The 12,494-nt window shown below is 44.4% G+C and overlaps 1 protein-coding gene across 2 annotated transcripts in view; it reads left to right on the forward strand.

Moving 5' to 3' along the window:
- Window positions 1–12,494, forward strand: part of LOC126267510 (RNA-binding protein Raly-like) — a 750,937-nt gene that overhangs the window by 709,521 nt on the left and 28,922 nt on the right. For both annotated transcript variants that reach the window (XM_049972810.1, XM_049972809.1), the window contains exons 7-8: window positions 5,505–5,630; window positions 9,240–9,412. In XM_049972810.1, coding sequence (XP_049828767.1) covers window positions 5,505–5,630; window positions 9,240–9,412 — 299 coding nt within the window. The remainder of the gene's footprint in view (window positions 1–5,504; window positions 5,631–9,239; window positions 9,413–12,494) is intronic.

The raw sequence follows: 12,494 nt of genomic DNA on the forward strand, positions 1-12,494 counted from the left end.
TGAGCGTAGCTTGGGGCAACATACGTGCTCACATAGTTCATCAAAATCTGATCACCGGATAAATTTATCGTAATTTAAAGTTCTATAAATCGAAAGTCTGTCTGTGGGTTACCTTTTCACGACTAAACCGCTGAATCGATTTTGGTTAAATTTGGTATGGAGAGTCGAGGAAGAACCCAAGCAACTTGTGAAAGTGTGCAGTTCGAGATATTTATTGATTTGTAGAATATTTCGCGAATTAGGATAATAACCTTGGTAGAAGATACAGGGAGATTCAAAAAGAAAAAAAAGATTTCTTTGTTTATTACAGGCAAACAATGAAAATATGTATAAAGATAGGATAACGCATCTTAGTATAGGCTGCAGCGATACGAAGTCATCGGCCAACCCAGTGCCAGGGGGACGCCCACTGGTGTTAGGTCGGTGGGCAAGGCCAACAACAATTAGGTTTATAGATCACTGGCACACTTGTAACGCTGCAGGTAGCATAGGCTAGTAGGATAAAGTAGATGTATCTTAATACTAACAGAACTGAGAGAAAGATATACAATAATAACCAAAATTCAGACTTAGGTAGAAACTAAAAACTAGAAGACTACCTGTAGTGTAGAAATGACAGCTGCAAAAATATTAAGTATTAAATTAGGACCCACTAATGTATTTAGGTAGTGGGTTAATATGTGTAAATACCATAATTAAATAAATATTTTTTAAAAAAAGAAACAAACGAACGCATTGTGCAAACACTAGATAGAGGAAAGCTCAAACTTTTATGTTCGCACAGACACTGTACCACATTTTCAACGTGTGTACCATGCGTTGCTCAAGTAACATCGAACCGGTAGTCCATTGAATTCCCCCCAGGAATCAACATATTCCAGTGAATTGAATCGACAGCTTCAGGAATTTGATTTCTCAGCTCTTGAAGAGTGTCTACCATAGATAAGAAACAGACTTGTCGTATGCACCGCCACAGAAAAAAAAATGGCGAAGTGTGGCTAAAAGCAATGAACAAGATATTGGTGTCCACCTCTCCCAGTCCAACCTTGTGTGGTGGTGGTGTCTAGGTGACGGCACACCTCAAGGTAAAGCTGAGGCGGGGCGCCGTCATGCATTAAAATGAAATCATTGTGATATTCGTGAAGTTGAGGAAACAACCAATCTTGCAGCGTGTCCAGGTCTGACCTAACCATCACAGTTTCGTCCGCAAAAAAGGAAGGTCCATAATGTATTGTGGAAAGGAACGGCACAAAACACATTCAGTATTCATTAAATATATTAGCAATTGCGAACGGGGACAACCATCAGCTGTGGAATGGAATGACAAAATGAAAATTTGTGTAGGGCCGGGACTCGAATCCGGATTGTCCCACTCATCGCAAGCGGTCACCTTACCGTTCGGCTGTCTGTGCACGATTCAGAACCCGACCCAATCTTTCAAATGTCGTGAACCATGCGTCTACATCCTGTAGTCGTACATCCATTGTGTATATTCCCGTACAGCTGAGACATTTTACTTTAAAGTTGCTTGTCCGATGTGGGCGGATAAATAAGTTATTGCACGCAATGCAATATGGTATACATATTCGGTGTCGGTGAAGCCTTTCATGTTCGACGACAACGCCAGTATTTTGTGACCCCCAACGTCGTACCATAGAGATCCGTCCGGAAAGGTGTGTCGTTCTGAAAAAGTGTCCTCTGCCCTGTCCTACAGATTTGAAATACACTACTGGCCATTAAAATTGCTACACCACGAAGATGACGTGCTACAGACGCAAGCCGGCCGCGGTGGTCTCGCGGTTCTAGGCGCGCAGTCCGGAACCGTGCGACTGCTACGGTCGCAGGTTGGAATCCTGCCTCGGGCATGGAAGTGTGTGATGTCCTTAGATTAGTTAGGTTTAAGTAGTTCTAAGTTCTAGGGGACTGATGACCACAGCAGTTGAGTCCCATAGTGCTCAGAGCCATTTTTTACAGACGCAAAATATAACCGACAGGAAGAAGATGCTATGATATGCAAATTATTAGCTTTTCAGAGCATTCACACAACGTTGGCGCCGGTGGCAACACCTACAACGTGCTGACATGAGGAAAGTTTCCAACCGATTTCTCATACACAAACAGCAGTTTACCGGCGGTGTCTGGTGAAACGTTGTTGTGATACCTTGTGTAAGGAGGAGAAATGTGTACCATCACATTTCCGCTTTTGATAAAGGTCGGATTGTAGCCTATCGCGATTGCTGTTTATCGTATCGCGACAGTGCTGCTCGCGTTGGTCGAGATCCAATCACTGTTAGCAGAATATGGAATATGTGGGTTCAGGATTGTAATACGGAACGCCGTGCTGGATACCAACGGCCTCCTATCACTGGCAGTCGAGATAACACGCATCTTATCCGCATGGCTGTGACGGATCGTGCAGCCACGTCTGGAACCCTGAGTCAGCAGATGGGGACGTTTGCAAGACAACAACCATCTGCACGAACAGTTCGACGACGTTTGCAGCAGCAGCACGGACTATCAGCTCGAAGACCAGGTTACCCTTGACGCTCCATAGCAGACAGGAGCTCCTGCGATGGTGTACTCAACGACGAACCTGGGTGCACGAATGGCAAAACGTAATTTTTTCGGATGAATCCAGGTTCTGTTTACAGCATCCTGATGGTCGCATCCGTGTTTGGCGACATCGCAGTGAACGCACATTGAAAGCGTGTATTCGTCATCGCCATACTGGCGTATCACCCGGTGTGATGATATGGGGTGCCATTGATTACACGCCTCGGTCACCTGTTGTTCGCACTGACGGCACTCTGAAGAGTGGACGTTACATTTCACATGCGTTACGACTCGTGACTCTACCTTTCATTCGATCGCTGCGAAACCCTACATTTCAGCGGGATAATGCACGGCCGCATGTTCCAGGTCCTGTACGGGCCTTTCTGGATACAGAAAATGTTCGAGTGCTGCCCTTGCCAGCACATTCTCCAGATCTCTCACCAATTGTAAACGTCTGGTCAATAGTGGCCGAGCATCTGGCTCGTCACAATGCGCCACTCACTACTGTTGATGAACTGTGGTATCGTCTTGAAGCTGCTTGGGCAGCTGTACCTGTACACGCCATCCAAGCTCTGTGTGACTCAATGCCCAGGCTTATCAAGGCCATTATTACGGCCAGAGGTGGTTGTTCTGGGTACTGATTTCTAAAGATCTATGCACCCAAACTGGGTGAAAATGCAATCACATGTCAGTTCCAGTGTAATATATTTGTCCAATAAATACCTGTTTATCATTTGCATTTCTTCTTGGTGTATCAATTACAATGGCCAGTAGTGTACCTAATTTGTACCTTCTGTTATGATCGTTGTGACGCAATTGCTCCAGTAACTGAACTTACCGGCTTAATATGCAGGCGTCGATTCGGAACACGCTGCACCGTTGTTTGAGGAAGCTTAAGTTCCTTGCCTGCTCTCCTTGTAGTCTTCCGAGGTCTCCTTGTGACATTTTGAACAGACGTTCGTGTCCGATCAGTGTCCTCCGCGTAGCATATGCTATCAACTGACGGCGGAATGCACGTTACACTTGAACAGTGTATTGACTTCGCTACAATCAAACAGCTGCGCAGCTGTGTCGAAACTTAGAACCTTTGTCTGTCCAGTGAGATGCGCAATGTGCCTCTATCTTCTATGGCTTGTCTGTAGTAATCAATTCAGACGCGTCCTTTGTTTTTGGATCATTCGGTATTTCTTCTTTTACATTTGAAATTTATTATGTTTTTGAAAATGCTTTTATTGAGTTTCATGTTCTCCAACGTAACGAGTACAATGCTTATACAATAATCAACTGTAATAAAATGCACACAAATGTAACTGTTCGTTTCGTTTTCACGACCAAGCCGCTGAACCAATTACGATGACATTTAGTCTGGAGAGTAGGCTTAACCACGAGGTAGAAAATAGGCTACTTTATAGAATTAAAAAAAAGAGAAATCGACACTTAAAAGTGTGAGGTATGGAATGGAATACATTTTTTACACCACTGAACGTAAACCATGTTAATAATTATTAGATTTTTACAGCACGGTAGTATTGTGCTCGACTCTACATGAAGCGTACGCTTTTTTTTTAGCCTGCCACTGCGGTTCGTAGGAATTTCTACTATAGGTTTGCGCCTCATAAACTGGACAATAACGAAACTCGCCTCATTAGGTGTTGTCAGTGTTTTTTATTAAGTCTCCCTGGGATGGATTACAGACTTACAAACAACACTGAACAATACGCCGTACGAGGAATTTCCCTGTGATACTCAGTTGGGAAGATGCTTTCCCTACAGTCGGTTTTATAATGTCCTTCCGCTTTACGTTACTCCTGGAATGTTACTGTGCGCAGCAAAAATTCACCAATCGTTAATCAAAGAAAAGTGCGTATCGGTCACTCTAAGCGAACATCTACTGTTACGTAGACTGCCTCTCCGCTGTAATTCTGATAAGTATGTTTCTGTAACGTCTTCGTTCGCAGACTTGCACTTGCTAAGTATTCCGCGCGGTGTGGCACTGGATCCGCTGCACGTCCAACCCGCTCAACAGTGAACCACTACCAAAGTACTGTCTGCTTTATTCCCTCCACAGTACGTTCTTTGCTGCATTTCGGCCTTCATCCTAGCTGAAATCTTTTAACGGATTGATTAAAGTTTAATGATAGTTTGCACACATAATACTGAGAAATTTATGGTAAGTGAATAATACTTATATGCAACCATTTCGTAAATACTATTACAATCCTCACCTGACAGCTTAAATTTAGTCTGTTGGTAAAAGTTAATGTTGTCAGTCACAGACAGCTTTGCATGAGTTCACATGTCTCCCGCAATGCGTGCAATTAAAGTAAAATGTTGTTTAAAATAAGTAAGAAAGTACCAGAAAATATTTTGTCAAAACTGTGTCCCAGCCATTGTGTTTGGAGACATGGACAGCCGCAACTGCTGGTTGACGGTCACAACGATAAACTTAAGCGATAGTGGCTGGATGGGGATTTCAACAACCTTCTGCCCGGAACTTAGCCAGTGTCCGAATCACTGTGCCGCTTACATCGGTCTCCGCAAATGGGCGGTGTATATTGTCGAAAGGCCCTCCGGGACACAGCCTGTATGGTGGTAAAACCCATGTAAACTAACCGCCAGACACTCTGGGCAGCTGTAAAATATGCTTTTGGTTGATAGCGTCTCTCATTAGTGTGTCTCGTACAGAGTTCGCTGCTAACACGGTGACATGCCTCTCACTAGCAACCTGTTTATGTACTTCGTACAACAGATCACCTCGACCAGTCCTTGATGGAAATACAGATAACGTTGGAATTTTTCCCAGCCGCCATAACTGTGTAAAACATTCCAAATGAGCAGTAAGCTGGTGGAAAGTTAGCTTACCTTCATCTCCTTTTGAGAACATATTTAATTTCGTAACCAAATCTGGGTTGTTTGAAGTTATTATAATTATTGTTCCTTTTTTGTTGTAGGCAACCACGACATCCTGATCTGCGGCAATTGCCGCGAGTTGTTCACCGACCTCCACGAACTGCTGGACCACAAGAAGACGTACTGCAAGCTGCGCTTCACCTGCAAGTGCCGTCCCCAGACCAACAGTAAGGCTTGTAATAGTAAATAATAGCCTAGTGTCAACTTAACTGCGCGCAGTGTCGTGAAACAGCGTTCCCCAAATTCTCGTAGTTCAGTAGAGGCAGTGAGCTTTCGTTGCATTGCGTTGTATAGGCAAACAGGTGTGATAATGTGTGCCTGTCGTCAGTTACAGCCGAGATTATTACTCTTCACTCTTCATCACACACACAGACACAGACACACACACACACACACACACACACACACACACACACACACACACACACAAGCGCACGCACGCACACACACACACATTACAACGAGAAAAATACATGAAGGCCTAGTGCTGGGCTCAAATGGTTCAAATGGCTCTGAGCACTATGGGACTAACATCTGTGGTCATCAGTCCCTAGCCGGCCGCGGTGAACTAGCGGTTCTAGGCACTCAGTTCGAAACCGCGAGACTGCTACGGTCGCAGGTTCGAATCCTGCCTCGGGCATTGATGTGTGTGATGTCCTTAGGTTAGTTAGGTTTAAGTAGTTCTAAGTTCTAGGGGACTGATGACCACAGATGTTAAGTCCCATAGTGCTCAGAGCCATTTGAACAATTTTTTCATCAGTCCCTAGTGCTGGGCAGAGTATCTGTTTGCGTGCAACAGAGTAAACACGGCATTCCGTGTACCGGGCTCTACAAATTGAAGGTGGTGGAGGAAGGCTGTTTATTTTCTTTTACATGTAATGAATATGCTGGATCAGTGTACTTGTGAAAGATTCAATACGGATGTTATAAATAAGTATTACATATATTACTCATTCTGACAACTGGACACCATGAGAAGTAGCGGGCTTCGTACCGGAGCAATCGTAGAAGGTTAAAAATATAATCGGTAGTGTGTGCTTGCACTGTGCAGTGCTGAAGATGATGGGTACGAAACTCATTGAAACGTTGCGACAAGACGACGCCACCGGCCGGCCGTTGTAGCCGAGCGGTTCTAGGCGCTTCAGTCAGGAACCGCGCGACCGCTACGGTCGCAGGTTCGAATCCTGCCTCGGGCATGGATGTGTGTGATATCCTTAGGTTCGTTAGGCGTAAGTAGTTCTAAATTCTAGGGGACTGGTGACCTCAGAAGTTAAGTCCCATAGTGCTCAGAGCCATTTTTGAGCGACGCCACCACTCGGAAATTAACCCGAGAAGAATTCGTCAGTGAAATACGCCGAGAAAGACGGCAACCTCAGGACAACGTGTTAGACGGGGGTACAGGCTATGGAGAAATGAACGGACAACGGACGCAATGCTTTGTAACCAATTTATTGTCCGCAAAGGAGCGTTGAAGGTTATTTATTATTGCCTTTAATACCTCCCTGACGCTAAAGAGTGCTATGTAAGCAAGTTCATTCATGTGTATCGTCTGTTTCCTTGGAATTCGCAGCTTGTACTGCAAATAGTGATTTTATCCTAATCTGTGTGCGGAACAGATCGAAATAAAGTTGCAGTGGCGTTCCGATTGAAACGAAATGTCGTTACTTTTTGCTTCCGTCAATTTACGCTGTGTGCCCTAATTTAGCTCCAAGGGAGCATCAGACTGGTCGAAAGTATTGACAGATGATCTTGACTGCTATTCGCATATCTTCACGAAATGCATCAGCCCAGTTATCTGGGGTGCCACTTCATCTGCGGAAAGAAGTCAAAAGAACGAAGCTCGTATGATTCACAAGCGACGTACAGTTCTCCAATCTGCGTACACGTCAGCGGCTTTAATGTCAGGGTCGACGCTTATTTGTGTACTCAGCTCTTTATTTCGAGACCGTGTGGAGCTCCTCCCACACCTTCTCACAACAGAAATGTTCGATGCAGTGGCAGGGACGTCCTCGCCAACCACCAGACAACATTTTGAGTGTCTGCTTTCCAGTAGCATAGATCACGTCGATCCACCAAATACATCATCTCTAAGCATCGGAAAGACAGACGACTTCGAAAGTGGAAAGGCCGTCTTTCAAAAGAACCGGGGATGTTACTCTGCAACACACGCGTTCGTTGCACTTGTACAGTAACATACATAGGTCAAGTTAGGCTCGGACAGAAATTGTCATACTGTGTCGCAATGAGGAGATCCCTTATTCGAAGCACGAGGTAGTATGATCAGATACGGTTTGCGGGCATGCGGAAATGTTTTAATTTTCAGTAAAAGATTAATTTCTGCAATTGTAAAACATCAAACGTTGGAAAACATTTCGTTTATTACCAGCACACGTGAGGCAATACTGACCTTACGACTTATCGTAGAAAAAAGATTAAGGAAAGGCAAACCTACGTTTCTAGAATTTTTAGACTTAGAGAAAGCTTTTGACAATGTTATTTAGCATACTCTCTTTCAAATTCTGAAGGTGGCAGGGGTAAAATACAGGGAGCGAAAGGCTATTTACAATTTGTACAGAAACCAGATGGCAGTTATAAGAGTCGATGGGCATGTAAGGGAAGCAGTGGTTGGAAGGGAGTGAGACAGAGTTGTAGCCTCTCCTCGATGTTATTCAATCTGTATATTTAGCAAGCAGTATAAGGAAACAAAAAAAAATTCGGAGTAGATATTAAAAACCATGGAGAAGAAATAAAAACTTTGAGGTTCGCCGATGACATTGTAATTCTGTCAGAGACAGCAAAGGACCTGGAAGAACAGTTGAACGGAATGGAGAGTGTCTTGAAAGGAGGATACAAGATGAACATCAACAAAAGCAAAACAAGGATGATGGATTGTTGTCGAATTATGTCAGGTGATGCTGAGGGAATTAGAGACACTTAATGTAGTAAAGGAGTTTTGCTATTTGGGGAGTAAAATAACTGATGATGGTCGAAGTAGAGAGAATATAAAATGTAGACTGGCAATGGCAAGGAAAGCGTTTCTGAAAAAGAGATATTTGTTAACATCGAGTATAGATTTAAGTGTCAGGAAGTCGTTTCTGAAAGTATTAGTATGGAGCGCAGCCATGTATGGAAGTGAAACATGGACGACAAATAGTTTGGACAAGAAGAGAATAGAAGCTTTCGAAATGTGGTGCTACAGAGGAATGGTGAGAATTAGATGGGTACATCACATAACTAATGAGGAGGTATTGAATAGAACTGTGGAGGAGTTAGTGGCACATCTTGACTAGAAGAAGAGATCGAGGGATCACCGATTTAGTATTGGAGGGCAGCGTGGAGGGTAAAAATCGTAGAGGGAGACCAAGAGACGAGTACACTAAGCAGATTCATAAGGATGTAGGTTGCTGTAGGTACCGGGAGATGAAGAAGCTTGCACAGGATAGAGTAGCATGGAGAGCTTCATCAAACCAGTCTCAGGACTGAAGACCACAACAACAACAACACCAGCATAATTAAGAAGCCTGCCCCCATACAATGTATGACAGCACGTTTTGCCTATCGTCTCATTGACGTCCAGTTCCAGGGCTGAGGACGTTCCACTCAGTGTCCCTCACAGAACAATCGCATTCGCCATTCCTCTTTTCGCAACACAACGCTCCTATGTATTTCGGTTCCTCGTCAATGCAGTTGTTTCACAATGTTGCAGATTCTACAGACATTAAGAAATCAATGTGAAGGAAAGGTGGAGTCAGCTGCAGGGACTGCGCATTTTGCAGAGGACGGCGAGTCGTCGGTGGCGAGCTTGCTGTGCGCGCAGTGCAAGGAGTCGTTCGCGAACGCGTGGGAGCTGATGGTGCACGCCCAGGGCTCGCACGCCTTCAGCATCTACCAGCTGCCCGACGGCGCGGCCGTCGCTCCTGCCGAGGAGGGCCAGCAGCAGCTGCCGCAGGTGAGCCCGCTCGTAGGCGACTGAGGAGCACGCTGTGGCCCTCCAAACTAGCTGTATCCTGCAGGGATTCATCCACGTGGTGCTTCTGCCAAGGATGCGACTCTAGTACCCAGGCATTTTACCTGTTGTGTCTTTGGGGCGATCTCGGCGCTGTTGTTCGTACAAAGGCTTTCATTTCTCTGGCACTGACGCTGGTCGTCTGTACATGGAAACTATCCCAGAGAAATTAAGCACCTTGTTACGGCTTGTGTGAGTTCCTCTCGTTCACCTCGTCTCTTGGACATCTGCATCTGTATATACTTCTATATCTACATCCTTACTCCGCAAGCCACCTGACGGTGTGTGGCGGAGGGTACTTTGAGTACCTCTATCGGTTCTCCCTTCTATTCCAGTCTCGTATTGTTCGTGGAAAGAAAGATTGTCGGTATGCCTCTGTGTGGGCTCTAATCTCTCTGGTTTTATCCTCATGGTCTCTTCCCGAGATGGAGCAATATACTGCTTGACTCCTCGGTGAAGGGCCCGCATCTCGTGGTCGTGCGGTAGCGTTCTCGCTTCCCTCGCCCGGGTTCGATTCCCGGTGGGGTCAGGGATTTTATCTGCCTCGTGATGGCTGGGTGTTGTGTGCTGTCCTTAGTAAGGTTTAAGTAGTTCTAAGTCCTAGGGGACTGACGACCATAGATGTTAAGTACCATAGTGCTCAGAGCCATTTGAACCATCCTCGGTGAAGGTATGTTCTAGAAACTGCAACAAAAGCCCATACCGAGCTACTGAGAGTCTCTCCTGCAGAGTCTTCCACTCGAGTTTATCATCTCCGTAACGGTTTCGCGATTACTAAATGATCCTGTAACGAAGCGGGCTGCTCTCGTTGGATCTTCTCTATCTCTTCTATCAACCCTATCTGGTAAGGATCCCACACTGGTGAGCATTGTTCAAGCAGTGGGCGAACAAGTGTACGGTAACCTACTTCTTTTGTTTTCGGATTGCATTTCCTTAGGATTCTTCCAATGAATCTCAGTCTGGTATCTGCTTTACCGACGATCAACTTTATATGATCATTCCATTTTAAATCACTCCTAATGCCTACTCCCAGATGATTTATGGAATTAACTGCTTCCAGTTGCTGACCTGCTATATTGTAGCTAAATGATAGAGGATCTTTCTTTCTATGTATTCGCAGCACATTACACTTGTCTACATTGAGATTCAATTGCCATTCCCTGCATCATGCGTCAATGCGTTGCAGATCATCCTGCATTTCAGTACAATTTTCCATTGTTCCAACCTCTCAATGTACTACAGCATAATGCGCAAAGAGCCTCAGTGAACTTCCGATGTCATCCACCAGGTCATATATGTATATTGTGAATAGCAACGGTCCTACAACACTCCCCTGCGGCACACCTGAAATCACTCTTACTTCGGATGACTTCTCTCCATTGAGAATGACATGTTACGTTCTGTTATCTAGGAACTCTTCAATCCAATCTGATAGACCATACTTCGTTCATTAAACGACTGTGGGGAACTGTATCGAACACCTTGCGGAAGTCAAGAAACGCGGCATCTACAGGTGAACCCGTGTCTATGGCCCTCTGAGTCTCGTGGACGAATAGCGCGAGCTGGGTTTCACACGATCGTCTTTTTGGAAACCCATGCTGGTTCCTACAGAGTAGATTTCTAGTCTCCAGAAGAGTCATTATACTCGAACATCATACGTGTTCGAAAATTTTAGTTATGCATAGTTATGCATCTAAATGGTCTCAGAAAATAAAGCAAACAAGATACCTTTACTTGCTTTCAAAGTAATCATCATTATCTACAACACACTTGTGACTTCGGTTGTAAAACATCCTAAAATCTCTTACTAGCCAGTACTGTTAAATAGTAGTCGGAGCCCATGTACTATTTTTTAATTAGAGACAATATTTTCAGAAATTAATAGCCAAAATATTCTGTGTCTTTTGACCTCCTAACACTTTGCGTTTGAAGATTAAATGAATTGCGGTTTCATCCCCCTCGCCACGTAGTCTACGTTTAGGTACTTGTTCCTCTATACAGTTCGTGTGTAGGTGGTTTAAAAATCTATTGGCCAGTCATTGTTCCTATAATGAGAATAATTTATCTGTCTCCTGTTCAAACCTAGACTTGCAGAAGTCGTCTTGAAACATGGCTTCAGAACCATCAGCTCGCCAGGTTTTTGTGTTTGGATCTTCGTCCAACATTCCGCGTGCTGCCTACTGATCCAGCTATATTGTTTTGATTTTTCCGTCGCCTTAGTGACGGAAACAACAGTTTCCGGTCCAAGAAATGAAGACGTCATGCCTGTCTCACCAGCTTATCAACTTCTTCATTACCATTGCTTCCCCTTGTGACCAGGGAAACAACAACAGGTTGGTTTACCCTGTTGCTTTCCCATAAGGGCATCAAGGCATTCTGCTACCATCTTTGATCTCGTTGCAGGGATTGGTAGAGATCATAGAGCAGCTTGGCTGCCTCAATGGATGTTGATACCACAGTCCTAGCTGCACTGTGGAGAATGCCGTCTTCGCACACTGTGATAGCGAATATTTCCTCCTGGAATATCGTGACCAGGTGTCCTACAGCTCTCTTTAGGTAAGGCTGTACCCAGTATTCCCGGCCACAGCACCTTCGTTTGTTTTCGATCCGTCACTAAACTAAACTATATTACCTGAACGGTAAGATGGTTCATTCCTCCACTGCTCCCTACTTCAAGTTGTTGTCTTAGAAGATTTATTCAAGTAACTGAAAGTTATTTTACAGTCTGACGGCAATTACCCTATCATACCTGTATTTACTACTTTTTTGTTTATGAATTTGACTAGTTATGGACCGCATACAACTTAAGACTTATGGTGCATCTTTTTTTTCCCTTCATTCCCAGTACTTCTTCATTTTCTCTCCAACTGCTCATCTCAGCACATCTGTCCACACTCTCTTGGATCGAGGTTTTGGCTCATCTTCTTCATAGTTTGCGTTTTGTATCATGTACTACATTAATTATATTGGTGTGAGATCATGGATATCCTAAAGGCTTGAAGTTATTTCCAGTTTTTAACTTTTA

The sequence above is a fragment of the Schistocerca gregaria genome, chromosome 4, assembly GCF_023897955.1.
Source record: "Schistocerca gregaria isolate iqSchGreg1 chromosome 4, iqSchGreg1.2, whole genome shotgun sequence".
Lineage (NCBI taxonomy): Eukaryota > Metazoa > Arthropoda > Insecta > Orthoptera > Acrididae > Schistocerca > Schistocerca gregaria.